At 37.9% G+C, this 27,094-nt stretch overlaps 6 protein-coding genes across 10 annotated transcripts; 5 read left to right on the forward strand and 1 right to left on the reverse strand.

The window, feature by feature from the left end:
- The first annotated feature begins 307 nt into the window (after positions 1-307).
- On the forward strand, positions 308-2,094 carry LOC148929926 (thioredoxin F-type, chloroplastic-like). Its single transcript, XM_089069032.1, has 3 exons — positions 308-745; positions 1,519-1,618; positions 1,844-2,094. The coding sequence occupies exons 1-3, from the start codon at positions 456-458 to the stop codon at positions 1,976-1,978; spliced, it is 525 nt and encodes a 174-aa protein (XP_088925158.1). The 5' UTR covers positions 308-455; the 3' UTR covers positions 1,979-2,094.
- LOC125210280 (proteinaceous RNase P 1, chloroplastic/mitochondrial-like) lies at positions 1,958-4,743 on the reverse strand. 2 transcript variants are annotated; one of them, XM_089069031.1, is made up of 7 exons: positions 4,511-4,743; positions 3,459-4,418; positions 3,251-3,340; positions 2,932-3,113; positions 2,517-2,637; positions 2,311-2,382; positions 1,958-2,224 (listed from the first exon to the last, which is right to left on the reverse strand). In XM_089069031.1, exons 2-7 carry the CDS (start codon positions 4,341-4,343, stop codon positions 2,123-2,125), a joined length of 1,452 nt encoding a protein of 483 aa, XP_088925157.1. In that variant the 5' UTR covers positions 4,344-4,418; positions 4,511-4,743; the 3' UTR covers positions 1,958-2,122. The 2 variants fall into 2 exon arrangements, with proteins under 2 accessions (XP_088925157.1, XP_088925156.1); XM_089069030.1 differs by having other exon boundaries at positions 3,459-4,743.
- A 3,778-nt stretch (positions 4,744-8,521) lies between these two features.
- LOC125216448 (aspartic proteinase 36-like) lies at positions 8,522-12,401 on the forward strand. Its single transcript, XM_089068005.1, has 10 exons — positions 8,522-8,883; positions 9,603-9,732; positions 9,816-10,069; positions 10,151-10,360; positions 10,459-10,621; positions 10,741-10,811; positions 10,921-11,011; positions 11,116-11,194; positions 11,870-11,941; positions 12,027-12,401. The coding sequence occupies exons 1-10, from the start codon at positions 8,594-8,596 to the stop codon at positions 12,185-12,187; spliced, it is 1,521 nt and encodes a 506-aa protein (XP_088924131.1). The 5' UTR covers positions 8,522-8,593; the 3' UTR covers positions 12,188-12,401.
- A 717-nt stretch (positions 12,402-13,118) lies between these two features.
- On the forward strand, positions 13,119-16,097 carry LOC148929927 (serine carboxypeptidase-like 20). Of its 3 annotated transcripts, none has more exons than XM_089068007.1 (13): positions 13,119-13,399; positions 13,469-13,614; positions 13,968-14,041; positions 14,118-14,240; positions 14,317-14,416; positions 14,505-14,542; positions 14,601-14,702; positions 14,800-14,880; positions 14,952-15,191; positions 15,268-15,333; positions 15,405-15,631; positions 15,706-15,757; positions 15,839-16,097. In XM_089068007.1, exons 1-13 carry the CDS (start codon positions 13,251-13,253, stop codon positions 15,920-15,922), a joined length of 1,482 nt encoding a protein of 493 aa, XP_088924133.1. In that variant the 5' UTR covers positions 13,119-13,250; the 3' UTR covers positions 15,923-16,097. The 3 variants fall into 3 exon arrangements, with proteins under 3 accessions (XP_088924133.1, XP_088924132.1, XP_088924134.1); XM_089068006.1 differs by having other exon boundaries at positions 13,120-13,399; positions 14,317-14,419; XM_089068008.1 differs by having other exon boundaries at positions 13,125-13,399; positions 14,317-14,419; positions 15,712-15,757.
- A 325-nt stretch (positions 16,098-16,422) lies between these two features.
- LOC148929928 (riboflavin biosynthesis protein PYRR, chloroplastic-like) lies at positions 16,423-20,464 on the forward strand. Of its 2 annotated transcripts, XM_089068004.1 has the most exons (9): positions 16,427-16,925; positions 17,454-17,588; positions 17,732-17,831; positions 17,929-18,054; positions 18,130-18,443; positions 19,066-19,185; positions 19,270-19,515; positions 19,585-19,710; positions 19,995-20,464. In XM_089068004.1, the coding sequence occupies exons 1-9, from the start codon at positions 16,560-16,562 to the stop codon at positions 20,274-20,276; spliced, it is 1,815 nt and encodes a 604-aa protein (XP_088924130.1). In that variant the 5' UTR covers positions 16,427-16,559; the 3' UTR covers positions 20,277-20,464. The 2 variants fall into 2 exon arrangements, with proteins under 2 accessions (XP_088924129.1, XP_088924130.1); XM_089068003.1 differs by having other exon boundaries at positions 16,423-16,925; positions 19,270-19,710.
- Positions 20,465-23,297: 2,833 nt separating this feature from the next.
- Positions 23,298-26,348, forward strand: LOC148929929 (putative protein phosphatase 2C 33). The gene is made up of 5 exons (XM_089068997.1): positions 23,298-24,345; positions 24,637-25,023; positions 25,101-25,218; positions 25,359-25,582; positions 25,664-26,348. Exons 1-5 carry the CDS (start codon positions 24,103-24,105, stop codon positions 26,108-26,110), a joined length of 1,419 nt encoding a protein of 472 aa, XP_088925123.1. The 5' UTR covers positions 23,298-24,102; the 3' UTR covers positions 26,111-26,348.
- Positions 26,349-27,094: the final 746 nt, after the last annotated feature.

Here is a 27,094-nt window from a genome sequence, read left to right on the forward strand (position 1 = left end):
AAATAATCTTTAACTCAATCTTAGATTGTATCTTGGTATTATTTTATCTTGAAAATCGAACGCCACCTCAATATAAGACTAACTATCGCATATGGATGAAGCATAAATTAAAATAAAACAAAACACACTGTACACATCTTCATCCCCACAAGAAAATCTTTGATTTTCCAAATCCAATTTCATGGCAGCAAATTTAGTCTCATAAATTCTCAATTTAGGAATTTGGTGATTGCAAATATCATTGCCACAAAAATTAGGGGCAAATCACAAAATATTCCAACAAATAAAAAGATCTCGAGGGCAATTGTCACTCCACACCCCCCAAAGAAATTAACGGTCCAGTTTCATCGTCCCCAAATTCCATCTCCCTCTCTGATAAATACCACACCACTCCACAAATCTCACTCCTCATCTCCACACGCATTGTGTTCACGCAGTAAATTGAACTTCGATTAATGGCGTTGCGAGTGTACAGCGCAGCTCCGAGGAATTCAATGGTGCAGAATTTGCCGGTGCATGGAGCTGCGGAGAAGCAGCTATTTGCGGGGGGTGATTGTCCCCAGCTGATGGTGAAGAGGAGGCTGAGATTGAGCGCGGGAGTGAGGTGCAGCTTGGATGTGGCTGCGCAATCGGTGGAGGCGGTGGCGGAGGTGGGGAAGGTGACGGCTGTTACTAAGGATACCTTTTGGCCGATCGTGAAAGCCGCCGGCGATAAGACTGTCGTCGTTGATATGTACACGCAGTGGTGAGCTTATCGTCTTTACATTTTTTAATAGTTTTTGAATCGTTTTTGTTGTGAATCGTTTTTGTTGCTGCATTGTGAGGAGGTTTGCTGGTTTGGATTAATGAAATTAGATACTTCAATTAAGGAAAAAATTAGTAGAGGAAATGGATTCAATGAAGCATAATCAAAAGGAAATGGATTCAATGAAGCATAATTTTGATTGATTGATTGAGGAAGGTGAATTGATTGAAGCATAATTGTGACCTTTAGCTTAGGAATTTGAGGATTAATTTAGATGATAATAAATACTAGTACTACTATGGACTAACTCATTGTTTCCTTGAGGTGAATTGAAACTTTAGAATATCATAAGACACTTGATAATTTCTCTCATTTGAGTTAATAATTTTGCTTGATTCATATTCCACTGAAATGGTGAATATCTTATCAATTAAGAGAAGTAAACGTTTCCTTGGTTTTAAAAGGAAAATGTACATGAGGGCCTTTGCTTTATTGACGCATATTTGCAACAAATGTGCTTAGTTGATGGTTTTGGTAGTGAGGACTTAGGTAGAATGGAACGAGGGAGAAATAGAATGACTATTTCCATGAGTTGAGGAAGGATTGACTATGCCTAATATAGTAGGAACGATGATTCTTAAGAAAGAGCCATACCAAACAAATGAATGGAACCAAGTTCCTTCTCAGTTTTTTTATATCCATGTTATGAGCTTTTTGTGAGGAGAGTTTGCTTGATCGTATAACCCATAATAATTCACATATGATTTGTACAGGTGTGGACCGTGTAAGGTAATTGCACCCAGATATCAGGAGCTGTCGGAAAAATACAACGATGTCGTGTTCTTGAAGCTCGACTGCAACGATGAAAACAAGGCGAGTGATGATTTATATATACATAGTATGACCATTACTGATTGACAATAATCCCCTTAATCCATTAATTTAGGATGTCACGTGGCATTACTCGGGGCCATCCGATTCTCAAATTCTAAGAATGATAGTATTTAGTAGTAGTTTTTTAGTTCTGCATTAATATATACCTGTGTTTGAATAAACCTCTATGGAGTTTGATCTGATGTGTAAATATTTCCTTTGCAGCCACTTGCAAAGGAGCTAGGTATCAAGGTGGTTCCTACATTCAAGATTTTGAAGGATAGCAAGATTGTCAAAGAAGTAACAGGAGCCAAAATTGACAATCTAATTCATGCCATAGATTCTGTAAGATCCACTTAGATTACTGTTATTGCTATTAGATTGTAATATAATGTTAATAGATCAAAAGACTGCTGCTATCAATGATAATTTAATCCACAAGTATGGTAGTATTTGCTACTATCTTCTTAAAAGAATGTCCTAGTTGCTAGTGACAGAACGTAGCTATATGTCCGGTCTTGCCCTTGTTGCGCAAATCCATTGTCTCGGGGCCTCAAGGTCATCTCCTGTGACAGTGGGTATGTGCCATCTACCTTGTTCCGACTCCTGATGTCATGTTCGTGGAATTTGAGCGAAACCCGAGAATTTAACACAAGGTAAGTTTTCATTCAATATCTGTGAAAAAAACTAACCTGGATGACGATTGAATATGGTGGTGGCATGTGCAGTGTAAGCCCATCTTCACTGGAATATTTTAATCGGACCTGATAAAATAGTTCTAATTAGCCTCCTTGAATAATCTAGTGAAACAAAGAGGGATAATTTGACAAACTTCGTGATTTAAAGGGCTATTATTATCCTATGACGAAATAAATCAGAAAAAAAGAAGAGAAACTACCTGGTGCTTCTCTTTCCATCTGGGGAAGAAGCTATTGCCTAAAAGGTTGAACAAGTGATCTCTCATCTCATCGTTTGTCACAAGCAAACACTTTGAACTCACAGCAGCATACAGCCAATACCTAAGGAATGTAATAATAAAGCATAAACAGAGCTGAAGCTAGAGGAACTGCGAACAGCAGTGAATGATCGGTAAAGCTCGGCTCAACTACTCGATAAAACTGAGTACTTCATCTGTGTTACAAGATAGAGCATTCCATAGGTAGCATCAACTCACAGAACACGTCTCATATAAACAAAAGAAACGAAACACAATCACACAAATGGTTGATACAAAGCATTTAATAACGCACAGCACACACACACACACACACACACACGAGTGCTGGAGTATATAGAGGAATACGGTTAAGTACCAATCATCGTTTGAACCCTGAGGTGTTGCGTAAAGCGCACCAGCGTTTTTCCAGCTTTCCAACAATCTCTTGTTGTTAATTTCCTGAGCAGGACCACTTCTGACTCGTGCTTGGTGTAGAACAACGAGGGGTAATTTCCTCGATGGGCTGATTCGACACAGCTGATTCACGACTCTCCTGACCTACAAACGGAAAAGCACCAACTTGAGTGATTGTGCACACGCTAACATTAGCCAACACCTAAAGAAACTTTCTTTTTCTCAACCCTATTGCATTGTCAACGTTCATCGAGAGGAACGATATAGAAGGCAACGTTCACCTGACCGAAATTGAACACGCGTTGATTAGCAAGACCCAAGTTTGCACCATCAACCACCGCATCAAATGGACCATGCCGTTGAAGCCATTCCTGAACCACCACAAAGTCTTATCAAATTTGACAAAACTACACCTCAACCAGTTCTGTACAACGCTCGAGCAAGATAACAAATTAGTTCTATAAATGCAGAGGTCGAACAAAGAAACACCTGAAATTGTGCAAAGTTGCTCTGAACTTCCCTCTCAGAGGCTAATTTAGCAAGCGACTTGGCAAAATTCTCCGTCTCCTGTGGATCAATGTCGATGCAAACGAGCTTCTCTCCACACGATTGACACACCCCAGCCTCATTCATCCTAGTCCTCACCACACTCCAATCACCCTCCCCCAACCATCCCCGGCCATGCCATCCGCCCCCTCCCTCCAAAACCCCTCTCTTCACGCCCCCGACATCCCACTTCCCAGCTCCAACTTCACCAGCCTTTCTCGAACCAAACCACTCCTCCACCACAGCTGCAGTCTCCTCCGACACCTGCCTCACCGCTGCCCTCAACCTATGCATCATTTCGTACACTTTCCCGTCTCTCTCGACATCAGAACTAACCTTCAGGAGCGCGGAGAGCTCAGCCTCCTCCGCAGCTACCCCACACTCCAGCATATGAAAATCCACCTCATACGCCTTATCCGCCATCCCCTTCTTACAGAATCCGAACAACGCAGGCCCATACGACCTCAATTTGGGCGCGATCCCGTGATCCTTCATCCTTTTAACTAAACCAAAAGCCAATTCAGGATCCTCCTTTGAAGCTGCTAACCTAGAAATGTTAGTGAATGTTGCCTCATTCGGAACAACGTTATCAACTCCCATTTGCTCAAAAATCTCAAATCCTTTATCAAAATTCTCTCCACTCTCCTCAGGTTTCAAACAACACAAGTAAAGCAACACATTGTAGTGATGCTGATTGAGCTCAACGCCGCCGGCCTTCGCCTCCTCGTAGAGGCGAAGGGCCTCGGCCAAGTCTCCGTTTTTCGAGCATCGATCAAGACTCACACGCAGAATCGTATCCGGGGCGTGTCTGCGCAGCTTTTTCGACATTCTTTTACTCAAAGCAATCGAATTTGTATCTAACAGAGCCTCAGCGGAGGCGGAGGAATAATGCCTAGCGTTTCTCTGCATTGACATGGGGCTTTTTGAATATGCATAGCGCTGCGGGAAATAACTGAAACGTTTTGAATGGTGAAGAAGGGAAGTGGAGCTCTTACGTAAGTGGGAGAGGAGATGAGAGGCTTTGGGTGAGAGCGACGCCACGCGGGATAGCATCGCTGCTGGAAATCGTTCAGCAAAATGAGTTGTTGAATCAGAAAAGGCGCAAAGGCGCGACAAAGACTCTGCTGCGGGGTATGCCCACCAACTGCTCGATGGAATCACTCACTGAACTTCAGCATTGAAAATCAGTTGTAAAACCCAAATTTTTTATAAAAGGGAAATATAATGGAAACGATACCGGTGCGAATCGTGGGTTAATTAAATTATTCGTGTAAAATATTTCATGGATATATTGTGGAAAAATTATACCCCCTCCGTCCCCGATTAAGAGTCACATTTTTCTATTTCAGACCGTCCCCAAATAAGAGTCACACTTTATTTTTACCATATATAGTAAGTAGGTCCCACATCCCACTAACTCAATTCACTCACATTTTATTATACAACCAATATAAAAAAATAGGTCACACATTTCACTAACTTTTTTAATCAACTTTTCTTTACATTTCTTAAAATCCGTGTGCGATCAAAGTGTGACTCCTAATCAGAGACGGAGGGAGTAATAAATAGTTAATTATTTTGAAAAAGTTATACTTATAAATAGTTAAAATAAAGAAAAAGGTAAGATACGAGAGAATAATATAGATGATACTCTTAACCAGAACAGTGGGAATACAAAATGTGAATAAAACTTTTATAAATAGTGTAGGCAAATTTCAAACTTTTTGTAGCAATATGAAATATTTTACTACTATAAACTGTACGGTAAATAACATCCAAGATAAAACTAATACTTACTAAAAATATTTTGAAGCATTATCAATTTTAAACTCGTATATTTTTAATAGTATAAAAGAACATTACACAACATTTAATTTATTTGTCAATGTGATTATATTTTTTCAAAGCAATTGACCATATTCATCACCATTAACGTGAAAAATTACAATTATGCATTAAGTATTAATAAAATCACAAAATTGGTATGCAATCTAGTGATTAGAATATTTACAAAATTTTCGTTTATTTTAATTTTCTTATTTACCTTCTATTATCTGTATTTATTGTCGTTATTTTCTTACATGATTTATTTTAAAATATGACCTTTGAGTCGGGTGTGATCCATTGCTATCTTGCTAACTCATCAATACAATATATTAAAAATATCAATGATATGATATTGAAATATGGGTCCTATTCTAATGCTTTTAGCACCCTAATCCAAAATCAAGACTAAATCTCCACCCTTGGATTTTAAAATGAGTGGATGAGATTAAAGCTCACAAAATCTCAATAAATAGTAGACAAAATATCAACAAAGGGGTAATATCGTCATTATGTTATCATATGATAATTTTCGTGAGTGTTTTTTTATATCAACATTGTGTATTACAAATATCAACAATATGACATTAGAATATCAACACATTTTTATTGAGATTGGACATGCATAATATTGAGATTTTGCCTACAATATATTGAGATTTTTTATTGCATTTGTTGAAAATAGCTGCTTATCAACATGTACGAAAATTGAAATATAATTTATCAAATTTCATCACCCGAACATCGTCGGAACATATGCAATTGAGATCTCGTTGGAATCCTTATTAAATTATCTTTAATTTGATATATTTTTTGCGAAAAAATAATTTAAATTGAGAGAGTTACGTAAATTTAAAGATTTGAGATGATTTTGAGGAGAGAGAAAGTAGTTAGTTATAATTACTACATATAGGATTTGACATTAATACCCTTATAATTTAATTAATAATTATTTAAATTTAAAATATATTACACTTGACATCATATTAACCACAAGATCTTCTAATCTAATGGTTGAAAATTGGTCTCAATTTGGGATTGATAATTAGTTAGCAATTGATTACATCCCATTAAAATATAACATAAACTTAAGTTGATATTTTAATATATTGTTAGGGAGATACAACAAAGAGAACAGAAAACGGATTTCTGAAAGTCATGCAAAAACACTTTCAGATCAAATCAATTTCGGTGGTTCTACCAAAGTTATTTGATCGGATAAAATTCAGAGAATGCAGAACCTTCTTATGTGTATTCGAGATCATGAACCAGAAGACTTGATCGGATTTTGAAGAAGATGCACCGATGCAGCTGTTGACGAAACAGTGCACCTGTTGGGAATTAACTGAAAATAACCGATTTTCAAAAGGTTTCCGAAATTGCAAATTAGTCCTTTGATTTTCAGAAATTACATTTTCGGATGAATTTCTGAAACAGCAACTTCGTTGGAAATAAAAAATTTCCAGGTTAGCCAGGGGCTCTGCCCCTTGGACCCCGCTACCCAGGGGCGCTGCCCCCGGACCCCCGTTCATCTGTTTAGGGGCTTCGCCCCTAACATCATAATGAATTCAAATAAGCGTGCACTCTGCACCTCCATACTTAAATGATGTATCATTATAACAATAACCGATCAATCAAATTAATCAAATTACACTAAAATATCCAACATATATATTATGTTGACATTGATATTTAAATGTCAACACAGTTTATTAAAATGTCAACACAAATATGTGTTGACATTTTAATGTGACCGTGTTGACATTTTTAATACACTACGTTGATAAGTTAACAATTTAAGAAAAGTTAGCATTTTATCACACCCTCGAGTCTATATATATACATGTAATCAGTTCATCTGTAAATTTATAATACTTCTACAAAATTAGCATACATATATTCATGGCAAATACGAGTGATTTGTCGAGGTGGACATGTGAAGAGGACAAGCTATTTGAGGACTGACTGGTTGATTCCGTCGGTCGGTGGGAGGCAATCGCTGCACGTCTGGGACGAAATCTGCGACTGATGTCGAGCGCCACTACACCTTGATGTTGAAGGACTTGGCAACGATGGAAGCCACGGAGATCGAGCCCTCGGCCAACCCGTAATGCTCCAAATTTGTAAAAAGGAAAACGAGAAAAGCTAGACATGACCGAAGACGAGCACATGTGAACGGAATAACATAACATTATTGTTTATTAGTACATTCGTTCAAAAAATAATCTTGTCTTTTTTTTTTCATTTTGATAACAAGTCTTTTTCTATCTTTCGTAAGTTTTTCTTTCCAAGAAGTCAATTTGTGCCTTCATTGCCTTCATTACCGAGATTATTTCATGATGTAAAAGGGAATTGGAAGTTCATATCAACATATGCGGTTCGTACGAGAAATCCAATGCAAGTTGCAAGTCATGCTTCGAAGCACTTCAAGCGCCATAGGAGAATACTAATTCTCATAGACCAAAACTCATACACCAAAACTAAAACCAAGTTATGAGTTTTAAGACAGACCATATTAGCCAACTCTCTTCATCTTGTCCGTAGATTATTAGCTAATGTCTATGTTCAAATCTTTATGCATTAGTATATACTATATGAAACAAAATGATATGTAGAGATAAAATAGTAGTAGTATATAGGTAACATTTAGTCACGGTTTTAACTCTATAGCCCCATTAATAATCATTTTTCATGCATTAATATCTAACTTAAACATTACTCGATTTGTTCAAGTTACTATTAGTTAATCTCTAATGAAAGAGATTATACTGAAATCAAACCACTTTAAAAATATGCATATATTAAAAAGGAAAGGAAGGATTAGAAGCAAATGATTTTTTGTTTCATTTCATCACAATATATTGTGATGTTCTGTTATTTAGAATTTGCTAAATAATTCTAGACTCAAGCTGGACTTTACTCATCAAGCTTTATGATCTTCTTTTCTTCAAATAATTTTTCTTAATAAACTATTCATGCAATCATCGTTTCCTATTCCGTTTTCTTCGAAGAATCAATTAAATAAGCGCTAAAAACAATTTCCTACAATTTTTATTAAACTTAAAATAAAAAATAAATAAGTAAATAAATTGGCAGGGATTTTAAAAAGTGCTAAACCAGATAAACGTTTTTTCAGAGAAAGGGAATCAGCATAACACGTTTCTTATTTGCCTTAGCCCGCCATCTCGTTTTCCTCCATTTTCATAATCAACAATCTTGTCTTCTCCCGAGAATCGAGATGGAGATTCGTTCATATGTGCTGGCTGTTTTTGGCTGTTGTTTCAGGATGTTTAAAGCTTCAATTATCGAAGGGATTGCTTCTGGTGGCGATGGATTTGGGGAAAATGTGGCTGGTTTCGTTGATTTTGGTGGATTTGATGTGTTGTGTGGTAGGGCATTTTGTGTTTGAAGTTCATCACAAGTTTGGTGGCGAGGGAGAGGCGGTTTTGGGAGCTATGAGAGATCACGATTCGCATCGCCATGGCAGAAACCTTGCGGCCATTGAGTTTCAGCTCGGCGGCCATTATTCCCCAGCTTTACATTCGTATGTTTCACACTCATTTCGTTTGTGTTTTTTGATGCATAGATTTGGAATTTGCATTTCGAATTTGTTGTGTGAATGTTTAGTTTTGCTGGTTTTATTTTTGGAAGTGATTTTGTTGTGTTAGTAAATCAACTGTTTGCCCCCTTTCTTGATGTTGAAATGCCACAATAGGAAAAAAAAAGGAATTTGTAGAAAGTGGGGGGTGAGTTTGATTTGTCTTGTTGTGTTGGGATAATGGTGAAGGATTGTCCCTTGGATATTAAAGCATTACTCTCCCGTAGTCGAGACATTTCTTTTTAGCATGAGATTTAGAAAGTGTTGTTTAGTAAGTTAAGTGGAGAGAATAAAGTAGATAAATGAGGAAGTAGTAAAGTAGAGGAGTAGATTAAATGTGTTGTTTTTGCCATAAAAGGGAAACGACTGAACTATAGTGGGGTGACCAAAAGGGGATACGACTCAACTATGATGGGACAAAGGAAGTATATGATTTCTTGTAGAGTTGCAACATTTTAAGCCTTTTTGTACATGGACTCTCCTGATGAAGGAAGGCTATTTTGCTCTTGATTGTGATATAGTGGTGGAAACACTTATATATTGCTCTATACACAATGTTACAAGTTGTTGTAGTTGATAATGTAAATCTCAATGCTTATGTATTGTTTTGGTTCTGCACCACTGTAAATATGAAGCTTTATGTTGATTTTGCTACGTTGATTCAGGCTCTATTTCACCAAAATGGTGATTGGGACTCCTCCGGTGGACTATCATGTCCATATAGATACAGGAAGTAATACGCTATGGGTGAATTGCCACGACTGTGAAAGCTGTCCCAAGAAAAACAGATTTGGTGTATGTTAGTTTCTTCCCATTTCTTTAATGAAATCTGAGCACCACGAAAACAACTGGTGTATGTTAATGTTTGAATCTTCCAGGTAGAATTCAAGCAGTATGACTTGGCGGCCTCCTCCACTGGGAAGAATGTCACTTGCGATGAGGACTTTTGTCGTGCTGCATCGAGCAGCTCAAATAAAAATTGTCTAGCTGGATCCGGAAGGCAATGTGAATATTCCGTTGCTTATGCAGATGGCGACAAAACTGAGGGATACTTTGTCAGAGATAATTTTGAATTCAACCAAGTCACTGGAAACCTTCAAACGTCAACAACAAATGGCTCCATAGCATTTGGGTAGTTCTTCATCTTTGATCTTATTATGCCTCTGTCGAGTTCTCATTCCACTGTTTGAACTTTTTTTCGTCATCTTCGTAGGTGCTCAATGTCTGAAGACCCCACTAAGGAAGTTGATGGATTACTTGGTCTTGGACGAGCAAATGAAACCATTCTTGCACAACTTGCTTCCTCTGGAAAGGTGAAAAGGGTCTTTTCACATTGCTTAGACGGAAACCGGGGAGGTGGAATTTTTGCTATTGGAGAAGTAATGGATCCAAAAGTCAATAGAACACCTTTGGTCCCAGATGAGTATGTGATTTGTTTGTTTCTTCGCAATATTTAATCTTGGACAAAACTGGAGTGACATTTGTTTTACTAAATTTTTTGACGTTTTTGGACTATCTTAGGTCACATTACAGTGTGAATTTGAAGTCATTGGAGGTAGGTGGCCAACTCTTAAACCTTTCGACAAACTCCCCTGCAATGAGATCGAGTAGAAGGACTATAATCGATAGTGGCTCATCATTGGCCTATCTTCCATCTGAGGTTTATCAACAGGTTTTAGAAAAGGTATGCTAACATATGCCTTCATCCTCAGTATGAAATTTGAATAGCATTATTTTCTTGATTCTTGCCTCTCTTTCTCCGCGATTCCCTGATTATTTGTCTATATTTATATCTGTAACTAGATGATGGCAAAGCATCCAGGTCTGCAGACATATATAGAGCAAGGGTTCACATGTTTTCCGTACAATGGAATGTAAGTTTCGTGACTGTTGAAGAATGTGTTCATTTGTGTGCGTGCATATACAATGTAGTTGACGGTATATACCTTATGACTAATGTGCCGTTTCACGTATTTGTTGCAGTGTTGATGATGGCTTTCCAATCGTAAATTTTCATTTCGAAAACTCTCTCGTTTTGCCAGTTCATCCCCACAGTTATCTCTTTAGATTCAATGTAAGCCATTCTTTCGTTTGTTTTCATCAATTCGTTTGCTCGTCTTTGTAGAACACCCCAACATCCAAGTAATGCATATATTTGGTGAGAACATAATTTTGCAGGCTAGCGAATATTGTATCGGCTGGAAAAATAGTAGCAGTGATCTGCCAAGCGACGAAAGTGATATATTTTTGTTGGGAGGTATATTTTCATGCCTGCTCGTTTACATAAGTTGTGCACTTTACATGGATATTAGTCATTTTAATCACGATGTTTGGTCAAATTCTAGTTAGTTTGAAAATGGAATATCAAATATACAAAATTTCAAATTTTCTCAATAGTCTCATTACTGTACGAAACGGCGACTTGTTTGGTGAAAATACCATCGTTTCATGAAAAAAAAGAAATGACAAGAAAAGAAAAAGAAATGTTGTTTTAATGGAACGGCGCTTCATTGAACATCACCAACCAAGCTAGATAGTCTCCTATCACTAGGCTAACAACCAAGCTAGATAATCTCCTATCACTATATCACTAGGCTCACCCACCAACCTGGACCGTTTTTTTTATTATTCCTGCTGGATACCAAAACAAACCATAAGGGTTGTTTCCATCGTTTTACTCACGGATGGTACAATTGGGAAAAATTGACTTGTGATTTACAATTCTATATTGGACCTCGTGATTTAAACGACTATTATTCCTTTTGACTTTTTAACAAATAGTGGTTTTTATTTGGAAACATCCTTCATGATTCTTGCCTTGATGCTAAGACTTTGGTCCCCTTTCACTACTTACCACAATAAAGGAATCTTATTAGCAAATTACATGTATATTTCTTGAGGTTCTTTTTTCAATCATTTTTTGAATTTGCAGATTTAGTATTATCAAACAAGCTTGTTGTGTATGATCTGGAAAATCAGACCATTGGATGGACAGAATATAACTGTGAGTAATTATTTCAAACTATTTTATGGTAATGAATGAAGCAATTGAATTTTGATTTTGATCAATTTTGTGTTGATGATTGTAGGTTCATCAAGTATCAAAGTGAGAGATGAAGCAACTGGGAATGTTTATGGTGTTGGCTCACATCTTATATCTGCTGCTCCTACTTACACTCTCTTCAAATCAACACTCATTTTGCTTCTAGCAGCTGCCCTCCAAATCGGGTTCAAAACGACGTCGTTTTGATCACACGGAATTTATCTTTTTATATTTGTGTAACTTTAGATAGATCGACTACTTTTTAGATACATTTATTTTGTTGTCGAAAACATTGTCGTAGTTTGGAGACATTTTTCCAAAAGTACTCCCTTTGTTCCATCGTAGTATTATTTTTGGTTGTCCGGTGTAAAGTTGAATCATTTATCTTTGAAGATATTGGTCTCTAAAACCATAAACTTTAGCCAAATTTTTTATTTCCCTCCCATTCTCAACTGCAACATAAAAGCTGATAGTTTCTTACATCAATGAACAAGCTTCTGCATAAACATAAAGTACCAGATCTCGGAGGGATACATCGGTGTGGTGAGGACGACGAAACGAAGCAGCTAGAGGCTTATGCACACCATGCTTGGAGATGATAGTTATGGTGAACTCAATATCTTGTAAAATAGTCCACTTAATGATTCTCACATAATATACTGTGTGTATGAGAGAGAAAAAGTCAAAAAATTTTGGTAAGGATTTAGAAGAAATATTGTTGGAGGCAGTTCAATCATGCCATTTTCATGCTGCCTATTTCCAAGAAGATTAATTTGTTTGCTAGTGCTGGCTGGCAGTTCAATCATGCTTAATTTTCTTGTTTTTGACAGATTTGAAACTTCAACATCATATAATTATTAAGTTAGACTAAAGTGCTTCAGTTTTAACAGTAAAAAAATAATGAAAAAGTTTATATAGTGATAGAGAGTGATTGGCTTGTTGGTTGAACTGAATCTTGTCCTTATGCAAACATTCACTGCAAATCAAATCCAAAAGAGCTGTCTTTTTCAGATGAAATTCTGCAATGGGATAAAAAAAGATGCTTTTGAAGGTTATCAATTATGTATCTATCTCCTTTCCACCCCCATATAAAGTAGTGTGGGCTCTAGTGACTATGATGTCACACTAACTTTGTCTTATCTTTCTGTTTCTCCTCCTTTCCCCATCTTAATGCTTTTCACAAAACACCAAGTGCATTCTAGACCTCTCTCTCTTCACCCCCTCTCCTTCCCTCCCTCTCTCACACACACGGTGAGACGACCGAGCCACCATGGACCGGGACGGATTAGGCCTGATTCCGGTGAGTATGTTAGTATGCATCTTTCTGCAGTTGCACTTTGCTGGAGCAGCTCCTCAGCTTTCTCTGGTGGGGAGTCTTCCGGGGTTCAAAGGAGCCTTCCCTTCGAAACATTACTCGGGGTATGATTGTTTTCGTGCACCTTATCTTCGTGGATCGCTCTTATGTTCTCATTTTGACACCATGTGAAGGTATGTGACACTCGAGGGGAGCCCTCCAAAGAACCTCTTCTACTACTTTGTGGTGTCGGAGAGAAGCCCTGCGCGCGATCCTGTCGTCCTGTGGCTGAATGGGGGGCCCGGGTGCTCGAGCTTTGATGGCTTTGTCTACGAACACGGTACAGCCTTTTTCTAAACTTAACATCCTATTGTCTTGCTGATAAAAACAGACAAAAAGAAGTTAGGAAAAACAGGAATAGAAAGTTAGAAAAGCACTCTCACTACTAATAGACGTCTCGTGTCACAACGAACGGTTTCCTGTTTGTCGTGCTGCTGCAGAAAACATGACATCTTTTGATTGAGTACTTGCATCTGATAGATAAGTCTTGTTGAAAAAAACAGAAAAGAGAAGTTAGAAAAGCACTTCCACTAGGAGACTAATAAACGTGTCGTGCCACAACGAATGGCTCCTGTTTGTCGTGTTTACTGCAGAAAACATGACATCTTGATCAGCTGTACTTTTCATGAACAGGGCCTTTCAACTTCGAAGCATCAAAAGCCGGGGGGTTGCCGGTTTTGCATCTCAATCCGTACAGTTGGTCCAAGGTTGAGACTTTGTTCGAAATCGCCTTTTTTCTCTGTGTTTTCCAACTAACACAGGCTAATGCTTGTGCGAAATAAGGTTGCAAGCATCATCTATCTGGACTCACCGGTTGGCGTTGGATTCTCGTATTCTGCCAACACGTCGAATTATGTAAACGGAGACCTTCAGACTGCGGCCGAAACTCATCAGTTCCTTCTCAAGGTCTCTTCATCTCATTACATTCAAGAATGACAAGTTAGTAATCAAACTGATTCAATTCTTGTTTTAATTCTTACAGTGGTTTGATGAATTCAAAGAGTTCATTACCAATCCATTTTACATTTCTGGGGAGTCTTATGCTGGCATTTATGTCCCAACTCTTGCTTCCCTTGTTGCCAGTGGTATCAAAATCCAATAAAGTTTTGATCTTTAATCATCAAAACAAACATTCCAAGCACAAGATTGAATGCTCATTTTGCTTTGTAGGAATCAAAAGTGGAACCAAACCAGAGATTAACTTCAAGGTTCTTTCCTAATTCCTCCCCTATCTTTTCAGTGATTGAGATCTGAGATCTGATGCAGGGATACCTGGTCGGAAACGGGGTCTGCGACTCCCACTTCGATGGCAACGCACTCGTTCCATTCGCCCACGGTATGGGCCTAATATCTGATATGATGCATAAGGTAATCTAGATTCTTGACATTACAGTATACACATTAACATACTGCTGTATCCGCATTCGTTTATTATAAACGACACGCGCCTTGTTACTATACGCAGGAAGCTGAGGCCGCCTGCGGAGGAAACTACCACAACCCCCTCAGCATTGATTGCCAGAACATACTCTACAAGATTGACAGTGTAAGAAAACACTTCTTGTGATGGAAAAATCTTGAATCTTTTACTACTATTACAGTAGTTTTTCGTTCCAGGCGTTAGACGGTCTGAACAGGTACGACATCCTAGAGCCGTGCTTCCACAGAGGCGCGACAAACGACAGCACCACAAGCCTCATACCAGAGAGCTTCAAGCAGCTTGGGGTAGCTACTGAGAGGCCTCTTGCTGTGAGAAAGAGGATCTTCGGGCGCGCTTGGCCTTTTCGCGCACCAGTAGCAGACGGAGTCATCCCGCTGTGGCCTCAGCTGATGAGAGAGGTCACAGTCCCATGCATAGTAAGAATCAAGACTCAAGTCACTCAACCTAACCAAAAAATGGTAACTTTTTTTTTAACACTCTTGTTTCACACAGGATGACGTGCAAGCGACTAAATGGCTGAACGACAAGGGCGTTAGGAAGGCGATCCATGCTGATCCGGTCCGTACTTTGCCCCTTTTAGGTCTCTGAAACGGCGTAATGTTGAAGAAGTTATGTGTTTTTTTGTGCAGGAGAGCGGGCATTGGAGCTTGTGTAAGGATCTGCACTACACGCACGATGCAGGGAGCATGATCGCGTACCACAAGAACCTAACGCTGGCTGGATACCGGGCTCTGATATATAGCGGGGACCATGATATGTGTGTTCCGTTTACCGGGACACAAGCATGGACTCAATCACTAGGATATGAGATAGTTGAAGAGTGGAGGCCTTGGAAGACTAATGCTCAAATTGCAGGGTTGTTCTCTATCTTGAATTTTGTCATTCTTGAATCATTATGTGTTTGTTCATCATAGTGTGTTGTGTGTGAAGTTGCAGATATGTGCAAGAGTATGCTAATGACTTCACTTTCCTCACTGTCAAGGTATGATCTACTAATTGTTTCAATTTGGAACAAATGCAAATAATTTTGATGATTTATTTGGAAAGACATTTATTGGTGCAGGGAGCTGGACATACTGTGCCTGAGTACAAGCCTAGAGAGTCATTACATTTCTTTAGTAGTTGGTTGAAAGGGAAAAAGATATAGACATCAACAAATCATAAAAAAACCAAAATAATTACATGTATTGGTGAGATTTTGCTTGCTCTTATAGTTGTAATAAAAATGGAATGATGTAAAAATGAGTCTCTTCAACTAATCAAACCTTTTCAACTGAAGAGACAATGAAGCGCAACTTAGTTGATAAGACGTTTTTCTTCTAGCCAATAGATAAGAGGTTCGAGTCATCACATTTAATCTAAATCTCATTCAATGTATTAATACAATATTTCCCACATCACATATTCTTAATAAATAAAATATGTACATAAATTAATTTTAATACATTTGAATATAAAATCAAGGATATGATAAAATGGAAAATTTGGGAAATTTTGGAAGCTAAGACTTTTGGATGAATGTAGATGCATATTTACCTAACCAAAATAAAATTCTGCATAAAAAATTGGATAGTAATATAAGATTTTTTTTTATGGTAGGAGTAATTGATTTCACATATATAAAAATAATGCATAAGAAAATTGGAAAAGTAAAAAACAAATTATTTCTAACAAAATTTTGCTAAAATCGCAAAACCCCAAATTCCATTTTCGTGAAATTTCTCTCTCACCACTTTTTCCGGCGAGATAATTCCGGCAATCAAAGGCGGAATCCGTCGCCGGAGATGATGGCATTCTCATTCGCACCCGTGAAAATCCCTTCTTGCCTCACCTGCAGAGCATCTCTCGCAATTTCATCCTCATCGCTCGCCTTCGACGCCGCCTACGTCAAACGCGCCGCCGATTTGGCCGACAAATCCGCCGGATTCACGGCGCCGCACCCCAACTATGGCTGCGTCATTGCCGCCAGCTCAGGCAACGGAGAAAAGGCTGTGGTCGGAGAAGGGTATTTGTACGCCCAGGGCACCTCGCCCGCGGAGGTCGAGGCGGCGGAGGCCGCCGGCGAACTCTGCCGTGGCGCCACCGCTTATCTCAACATGGAGCCCGATCATTGCCTCGGCGATCAGGCTGCTGTCTCTGCTCTGATTCAGGTGCCTCTCAATTGCAATGTTTTTAGCTTAATTTGTTGGGAATAATTTACTGTTTTTCAGTGTAAAGATGTGATTTTTAATTAGAATACAGTTTCTTTCTTTGTGCTTTTAAGAGATGTTTGAATGCTTGAATAGCTTAATTTGGCAATTGTGAAGCTATAATCTCTATTGTTGAATTGTGGTTTGATTGAATAGCTTAATGTTGAAATTGTAAATCTATGACCTCGAGGATCAAACTCGACGGTGAGTTGCTGCTTTGCATACATATATCTGCCCTCTTGTTGTAAATTGTATCCAGAAATTTATGCTTGACATTGCCCACAGAAGTAGATATACATCGTATCTTCGAACTGAGTAGACAATTCATGTGTTTATTTGTTTAAGGTTTATAGAATGGTTTCAATCTTCAGAATGAGAGGAAGTGATTACTTTTCAGTCAATTTTGGTTCTTTGTTTTCTTAGTTAAACTATGTTTGATGATACATCCACATTGATTTCTATCTAAAAGCTCCCTATTGCGAAATGAAGGCAGGGATTACTAGAGTTGTCATTGGAATCAGACATCCTCTGCAGCATCTTCGGGGCAAGGCTATTCGTGCTTTTCGAAGTGAAGGACTGCTGGTTGATGTTCTTGGCGAGGATCTCCAATGTAAAGCTATGGAGGTAACATAATCAATGTATGCACTTTGTATGATCTCTTGCAGAAAGATAACTTTGTGTTTACATGACTATGAGAAACTTCTTGATTTATCATCTTTCTCGTAGAATTTTCCGTTACCCACTTTCGTTTTGACTCTGTCGTGTAGGAAAGTTTGAAGTCATGTCTTCTTGTCAATGCCCCTTTACTATATAGAGCTGCTAGTCAAGTTCCATTCTCTGTTCTCAAATACGCAATGACCCTCGATGGTCAGTACACGGTAGTTGTTTTTCGCTTTTCGATTCATAATCTGGTTAACTAGTTTTATACCATTGAGAAAATAGTGATGTGGTATTGATGCTATAGGAAAAATTGCTGCAAGTAGTGGACATGCATCATGGATAAGCTGCAAAAAGTCAAGAGCCCGAGTTTTTGAACTACGGGGAAGGAGTGACGCTGTTATCGTAGGAGGAAACACTGTACGCCGAGATAGTATGATTCACAAATGGATGTTATTTTTCCATATACACTAGTCTTATTCTATTCTAATTGGATGTTGAAATGTAGATCCTCTACTCACAGCACGACATGGAGGCGGGCATTTACCTCAACGGATTGTAATGTCGAAATCTCTTGATCTTCCCGAGGTGGCAAACTTGTGGGATGTTAGTGAGGTTTCCACCATGGTTATGACACAAAGAGGAGCAAAGAGAAGCTTCCAGAAATTCCTCGCGTCAAAAGGCGTTGAAGTGGTTGAGTTTGAAAATTTGAACCCCAAAGTCGTTATGGATTACTTGTACGATCGCGGATGTCTTTCGGTTTTGTGGGAATGTGGAGGTACATTAGCTGCGTCTGCTATTTCTTCGGGTATCATACACAAGGTATGTTTCGTTGGATCGTATATGCGGCCATTATTGTGATGAACAACGACCTCGCATTGTGTCGAGTATATGAACGTTGTCTGCTAGTGCTTATTCATAGGGGTGATTAAAAATATCCAAAAACCGAATATTTGGATCGAACCAAACCAAATTTAAAATTTGGTTCAGTTTTGTTGGATTTCGAGTCGGTTCATTTTGGATATATAAAAAACCAGAAGAAAATCGAAAACCGAATTTATTTTCAATGTACTTCATTAGTATTATTATTTATATAACTATATTACATAACAAATGGTCTTTAAAATTATGTAAGAAAAATAAATGAGAGAATTCTTCTAACTTGTGCACACATACATTTTCTTGAGAGAATTCTCAAGGAAAAGGTATAGCAAATCACTTGCAAATACGAAAACTGAGAGATTTTCTGATTTTTGAATATTATTATGCAATTTCAGTTTTTTGGTTCAAATCAATTGTTATAGTTCAGATTTTGGTTTTTCGGATTTGGTTGTGAAACCTCAGCTTTTCTTCAATGACATGGTTGATTGATTTTTTTGAGATACAAAATGTTTAGTTGATGTGATTATAATGTGCCTAATTTGTACACCTTATGTTGCTGCAGGTACATGCGTTCGTCGCCCCTAAAATTATCGGCGGGAAAAATGCACCATCTCCCGTGGGGGAACTCGGGATGGTGGAGATGTCTCAAGCTCTGGAACTGATCGATGTAAACTATGAACAGGTTAAAAATAATTCCGATATGCTGATATAGTAATTTTTGCAGTTGATTTATTGAAAACCAACGTTGTTTAGCATCCAATCGCAGGTCGGTCCGGATATACTCGTGAGCGGATTTCTCCAGCCGGTGCCTGACTTGTTGCCAGTGATCCCATCAATTGACGAAACTTCTGCAATTGATCCTACTGTTTCTCCATACGAGTCGAGCATCATTTTCTTTTACAAGACATGGGATCCTTACGGCGCCTTTTCAAACTTCTCTTTGCATCCGATTCGAATGCCTGATGAAAGTGGAGAGTATTACCACTGGCCGAGCGTGGAGCACTATTACCAGGTCCTTTCGTGGTCCGATTTTGTGAATATTTCGTTTACCCGTTCGTTTCTAAACTTCTTCACCGTGCAGGCTAATAAGTTCATGGGTTCAGAAGACCCTGCTGCGAAGACGTGTTTGAAGGAGATAAAAAGTGCGAGAAGTCCTGAGGAAGCAGCTCGTCTAGGAAGGCGAACACAGAGGCAACGGCCAGATTTGGTATTACTTTTACTCAACCGAGTTTATGAAAATTATATAGTGAAATAGCTGGCTTGGCATCGCATCAGACATAGATACACATCGTATAGAACTGGATAAACAATTCACGTGTTTGCCTAATTATATCCGTAATTACTTCTGTATTTACATGTAATTGAGTTGCAACGTCTCGATTGATACGTGATGATATGTTATCCCATTTCGTGTTTTCGTTTAGTGGATCATGGACCTATTTTTGTCCTTTGGTAGTCATTTTCTTGAAGTTCTTGTTTTGTTACGAGCAGGTTAGGGCGGATTGGGACTCTGTGAAGATCGATGTAATGTATAGAGCGCTGAAGTGCAAGTTCACGACGTATCCTTACTTGAGTTCCATGCTGCTCTCGAGCGCAGGATCTGTTCTCGTTGAAGCTTCACCGCACGACCTGTTCTGGGGAGGCGGACGGGACGGAGAAGGGCTGAACTATCTCGGAAGGCTGCTGATGCAGCTGAGATCCGAGTTGCTGGCTGAGAATTCTGCTTCGAATGCAGACAAGAAAGAGGAAAACCAAGTTCAGAAACTGGCATGAAAATTGACTGTTGAGTCGTTGAGATTTTCGCAATATGCTTTCGTGTTAGGATCTCGTATTTTGCTATTACTCAATTAGAATCGGCATGGATTTCAAGAAATGTGAAAGAATGTGAGTGAAATGAGTTATATTATACTCCCTCCATCCCCGAATAAGAGTTACTAATTTCCATTTTGGTCCGTCCCCAATTAAGAGTAGCACTTCATTTTTACCATAAATGATAAGTAGGTCCCACATTCCACTAACTTTTTCGATCAACTTTTTTTTACATTTTTATTATAAAATCAATATAAGAAAATGGGTCTCACATTCCACTAACTTTTTCAATCAACTTTTCTTTACATTTCTTAAAACTCGTGCCCGGTCAAAGTGTTACTCCTAATGGGAGACGAAGGGAGTAATTTGTTGTATGAGTCATTATGGATTTCAAAGTAATGTAAAATCTCAAAAAATAAAAATTACATAATTATAGCATTGAGTATTTGATTTCTAAAGAAATTAATCTTTTATTAGAAATTAATTTTTAAATATTGAAAATTTTAAACATGTTAATAGCCGCATGAAAAGCTGTCACTGCCTAACTAATTCGCGTGCATAGATTCGAGTGTTTGCTAAATGACATACAATTGTAAAGTTAAGCACTCAAATACGTGCTTTTCTGAAGAAAAAAAAAAGGCTAGCCCCCAAACGATACCCAAATAGGGTAAAACATCATCATATTTTGTAGATTTAAAAGGTGATGAATAAATGTGAATAAGATGGGAATATAATTAGCAAAAAGAGATAGAGAACACGTAGGCATGACATGGCCATTATGGCAAGGGAACACCATAACATGTCATCACATGGAAAGTTAAGTCGCCAATTTGCTGATTTACTAAAATTAATTCATAAATCATAGTAATATGCAGCTTTTATCATATGAGTTGACAATTAGAAGAGGAAACTCACGCATCCCTTATAATAATATTAATATCAATCAATAATTATTTTGATTAATATCTCTAAAATTATAAACTGATCCAAATTTTTGACATTATGTTGGATTTTGTACGTGGATAAATTGGCCAATATATGAAACATCATCGTTTTATGTAAAATTCGAGTTTAAAATATACTCCCTCCGTCTCAGTTTTGAAGTCACATTTTGCCATAGAAGTCCGTCTCAGTTTTAGAGTCACATTTAGAATTTTTCATATTTGATCATACAATTTTACCTCATTGTTCATCAAAATTACATCAAAATGTCATTATCTACATTAAAATAAACCAAAACAAAAATAAAAAACCAAAAAGTCAAATAGGGACTCACCTTCAACCAACCAACTCACTTCATTTATTACACACTTCATCACCTCACTTCATTAATTACACACTCCACAAATTCCTTAAAACTCATGTCATAACCAAATGTGACTCCAAATGTGGAAAGGATGGAGTATATCCTAAATGTAGCTGGAAAGTCAAATCATAGAAATTCAATATATTGTACTCCCTCCGTCCCACAAAAGATGTCACACTTTCCTTTTTAGTTTGTCCCATAAAAGATGTCACATTTTCCTTTTTTGAAAAAAGTTCTCTCTCACATGAATATAAAAATTATATTTTCACTCTCTATTTAACACACAAAACAAAACCTCCTAAAATCTAAAATCTAGTGCCGTCCCACAAGTGTGACATCTTTTGTGGGACGGAGGGAGTATAATTTTATGATATTTTAATTTAATGAGATATACTATTGAAAAGAAAAAAAAACATGAAATAGGATAATATGATTTCACATATCAAAGTCGTTTCACATACAAACGTGAATCGGGTGGTATTTCTTTATCCTTGCATAGTTGGATTATCTATCGTCTATAAATATTATAATATTAATATAGATACAGAGTAGAGAGAGAGAGATAGGAGAGTGACAATGAGGTGTATTTTATGGACATGACAGATGAACCATTGCTACTTGCCTACTAGCTAGCTAGATACAAATAAATTATACGTGAGCCTCACATGATATTACAATATGTAGACTTTCTAAATACAAAACTAATTAAATGTGTCCCAATAAAAAGAAAAATCAATATATTAAAAAAAATAGTAGAATGAGAACATAAAGAGTCGAAGAAATGAAAATAAAAGTAGAAATTAGTAGTTTCTATTTTAGAAACGTTTCATTTTTAACGAGACAAAGACAATATATAGGTGATTTAATGGAATGTGAAGATGGCGATAAGCATTTATTAATGTATTTAAGTGTTTAGTATTCTAATGCAAAATTCTGAGTAAGCAAAAATTTGCTTTAATGGACATGATATTACAATATGTAGACTTTCTAAATACAAAACTAATTAAATGTGTCCCAATAAAAAAAAATCAATATATTAAAAAAAATAAGTAGAATGAGAACATAAAGAGTCAAAGAAACGAAAATAAAAGTACTAGAAATTAGTTGTTTCTATTTTAGGGAACGTTTTATTTTTAACGAGACAAAGACAGTATATAGGTGATTTAATGGAATGTGAAGGTGGCGATAAACATTTATTAATATATTTAAGCTTTTGGTATTCTAATGCAAATGTCTGAGTAAGCAAAGATTCGCTTTAATGGATGTGTTAAGCGCGTGAATTGGTTACTCGGTAACAGTTGTCATACGACTTTTTTTAATTACTTATTATTTCCCAATTATTAATATATTACACTTCTTAATAAAAATCCAATTTTTCTATTATTTAAAAAAAAACTCTTACTTTTAGCTTTTAAAAATCCAATTTTTCTATTTTTCCAAAAAAAAAAGTTCTTACTTTTAGTTTTTAATTATGCAGTTTGTATTTTGTATTTTTATAGTATAAGTTAGCATTGAAAATTTCAAGATTTTAGTTGCAAAAGTAATTTAACGACAGCAACCGTTTCATCGTGATAATTGCTGTTCTTATTTTAATCATCACAATCTTCAATGGTTAGTGGATAAAACACTAGCTTTTGTTTATGATTATATGTAAAAATGTGTGTATAAATTCCAAATGTGCCTCTTTCTCTCTCCGTGACCGTGAGCTAAAATTTCTCCATAGTTTAAAGTCGCCTTTTTTTTGCGATCCCTGTTTTTTGTTGTCACTTCTCTCTTCAATTAAATCTCTCTCATTCATTTTCCGTGTCAAAGGCGTCGCCTTTGTTTCCTCATGTCGATTTTGACCAAGTTTTTCTGGATAAAAAACCAGACCTTCAAGCTCCATCACTGATTCTAGAGTGAGAAACTTAGATTTGGAGCTTCAAGATTTCATTTTTTGTTGATTAGCCTATTCAATTTTGATCCTCTGTTGATATTGTTTGTTTTTTTGAGCAATCAAGTGTGTATGTAGGCTGTTTTCCTTTTCAATTTTATGTTTTTATTGTAAATTGTGGGAAAGGGCATAGTTTTTTCATAGATCTGCTCTTTTTCTCTTTGGTGTGTGCCCTTTATAGCTTTTTGATCATTATTGTTGGTATAATATAAGGGCATATCTATATTTTTGTATCTATTGTTTGTTAGAAAAAAACTAGAGGGCCCTTGTTTAGGATTAAGGGTAGTTGAAAGTTCATTTTTTTTTATATGTTAGGATGCTTTTTGGGTAGGCCATCTTTTTGTTGAATTTCAATCTGTAGTTTTTAGAAAATTCAAGTGGTGGGATTTCTGCACATTGTTGGAAAAGTGGATTCTAGTGAGTCTAAGGTGATTGGGAGATCTTCCAAGGGGTTATTGCCGGATTTCGTGACGGATCCGATCACGGAAAATAGGGGGGGTGACTGTGTTGCTGGTCTGGAGTGCTTTCTCAATGTGATCCGGGCCCTGAGAATGGGCTCCTGCTTGCCTGATGATAGCGGGAGCCCGGGGTCTGGTTCGCCAATGGGCCTTAGGAAGAGGAGGAACTCAAAACGGAGGTATGGGTCTCGGAGCTCCTCCTTTGACTATAGGAGGGAGGAGCAGCTGCATAGGATCCCGGGAAGGATGTTCTTGAATGATTCCAGCGACGTTGCTTGTCTTTATAGCCAGCAGGGGAAGAAAGGGACTAATCAAGATGCCATGCTTGTTTGGGAGGTTAGCTCGTCGTTCTCTTCCTCCCGATGTAGTGTGTTTTATCTGATTCGGAACTTGACATGAATACAATTAATATGCGTATTAGATGAAGTATGCGTTTAATTTTTATCTGCTCGTGTTGTTATTCTTGTTGTAATGTTTCTGATAACAACTTTCGTTGATTGTCTAAGAATCAATAATCGTTTGTTGTCATTGATCGTCTTTGTATCAAGCATTGCGTGTGACCATAGAGTTGTTTTGTGGCATAATTGTAAGATCTTTCATTGATTCTTTATCCAATTGAATGTTCAGAACTTTGGCTCGAGAACAGACACGGTCTTCTGTGGGGTTTTTGACGGCCATGGTCCTTATGGTCATTTGGTTGCAAAGCGAGTTCGAGACTCTCTTCCTCTGAAGCTGAGTGCACACTGGGAAGTGAATATAAAGACTGACGATGTTCTAAGGGAGGTCAGTTTAAATACAAGTAGTATGTGCTCGGAAGATGCTTCCTTCTTGTCTCATGAAGAGGAAAGTCGAGCCTCCATTGATATCGAAGAAACTGGAAAGCAGCCAGATATCTTCCCGACATTGAAGGAATCTTTCCTCAAGGCCTATAAGGTTATGGATAGGGAGTTGAGAATGCATGCAAATATCGATTGCTACTGCAGTGGAACAACAGCTGTGACACTGGTGAAACAGGTATGTCTTCGTAAGTTACTGATCATGATTTTTGATACTCTCGGTGTATTTGAACATTCCTCGATAATCTTCTGCAGGGTCAAGACCTTATTGTTGGAAATATCGGGGACTCTAGAGCCGTATTAGCTACTAGAGATGCAAATAACTCGCTAGCGGCAGTCCAGTTGACCGTGGATCTCAAACCTAATCTTCCGGGTACAGCTCTGCTCTCTCATAAGCTATGAACTTTGATTATAGCCGAACGTCTAATAGTTTAGTTCCATCGTTGGCGTTTTAGTCATTAGCTGTGGTTCTTTATAATCCACTTTCTTAATCGAAACACACATATCTTGCAGCTGAAGCAGCTAGGATTCGTAAATGTAGGGGGCGTGTATTCGCTCTTCTAGATGAACCTGAAGTCCCGAGGGTGTGGCTACCAAACAACGACTCTCCTGGCCTTGCTATGGCACGCGCATTTGGTGATTTCTGTCTCAAGGACTATGGTCTTATATCTGTTCCCGAAGTTTCATATAGGCGCATTACTGACAAGGACGAGTTCATCGTTCTCGCCACAGACGGGGTACGCAATTTCACTGATTGCTATTTCTTGTTTCTGCCAAAAAATCTAGTTTAATATTGAAAATTTCCATACGCTTGGCAGATTTGGGACGTACTCTCGAACAAGGAGGTCGTTGAAACCGTGAATTCCTGCTCCCCACGTTCATCTGCTGCTCGAACGCTAGTGGAGAAAGCAGTCAAGTCCTGGAAATCCAAGTATCCAACCTCTAAAGTAGACGACTGTGCTGTCGTATGCTTTTTCCTCGACTCAAACGAATACACTTCTTCAACCACGGAATCCAAAGAGAACATCGTCCCCACAGCTGAAGAGGAGGATGCTCCTAGTCCAACCGGGCTGAACCCGGTGGATGAAAACGGAGAAGAAGCCTCAGAAGCTAATGAGGACGAGGCGGACGAGGAGTATGCAGCTATACATAACTGGTCTGCTCTAGAAGGAGTGTCGCGTGTGAACACACTCATAACGCTGCCAAGGTTCGTTCCAGGGAAAGAAGACATCAAAGCTGCGGAGGAGAAAAAGGGTAGGAAATAAACAATGCTGGGCTCTGATATTTCATTCAAAAAACTGTTTTTGATTATTTTTTGTGGGAAAATGGGGGTCGTTTTTGGAGGGTGGGTGGCCCGGCTAATATTAGAGCGGTCGGGCATCGTCCGGTATCCACCCTTCCTACATATTTGTTTCAATTATTTTTACAGTGTTGTTTTGGTCCATCAAGAATATCACCATATGCTCATAATAAGTTGACAGCTTCCTTCTTTTGTCTGTTCAACGCCAGCGAACTCTGTTTCGTCATTTTTCTCTTATTAATTTAGACCATCCGATCTGAGTTAAATACGGAGTATTGGAAATGCCCTTTAAACCGATTTTTCCATTGATTCATTTTCGAATGAATTATTCCTTGTCTTTCAAAAGAAGCCTTCAAATTTAGACTTGAAGAAAATAGGGTATTCTTTGATATGAGATAGTTATGCTGCTGTGAAATTCAAATTTGTTCATACAAAGCATTGACAACACACATATAGATAAATGAGTAAGATATTTATACTGCTGCTGTTTTAATTTAACTTAAACCAACACAGAATAAATTGGTAGATATGTTATGGTATTACAAAGAAATGGATGACTAAGAAGACAAGGTGATCCCACCACGAAGCCGATAACAAGCAGTGACAATATCGCCATCTTCAATCCCGGCTTCCTCTGCTGTTTTGTATTCGTTTAAGCGAACGCCATCAAAAAGGAAGGTAACAGAACCATAAACGCAGTTGATTTTATCGCAGAAGTCCAAAAAGACCATTCGCAACGGGAGGCTCTTCTCGGTTGTGAAGCTCAGTCTCCGCCACCCTGTTCTGGCCTCGTAAATCTGGATTTGAAACGTGATCATTCCGCTTTCTTGCTTCGCATCTCACACTCTTCCTCCATATATATAAGGGAGGAAATGAAGGTGAATGATCATTCCCAAAATGCATTAATTTTACTTGGCGCATTATCTACTTCGACTGTTGAAACTATCGA

This window comes from Salvia hispanica, chromosome 3 (genome assembly GCF_029641045.1).
Source record: "Salvia hispanica isolate PSC_SH4W2 chromosome 3, Shi_PSC_v1, whole genome shotgun sequence".
NCBI classification, from domain to species: Eukaryota; Viridiplantae; Streptophyta; class Magnoliopsida; order Lamiales; family Lamiaceae; genus Salvia; species Salvia hispanica.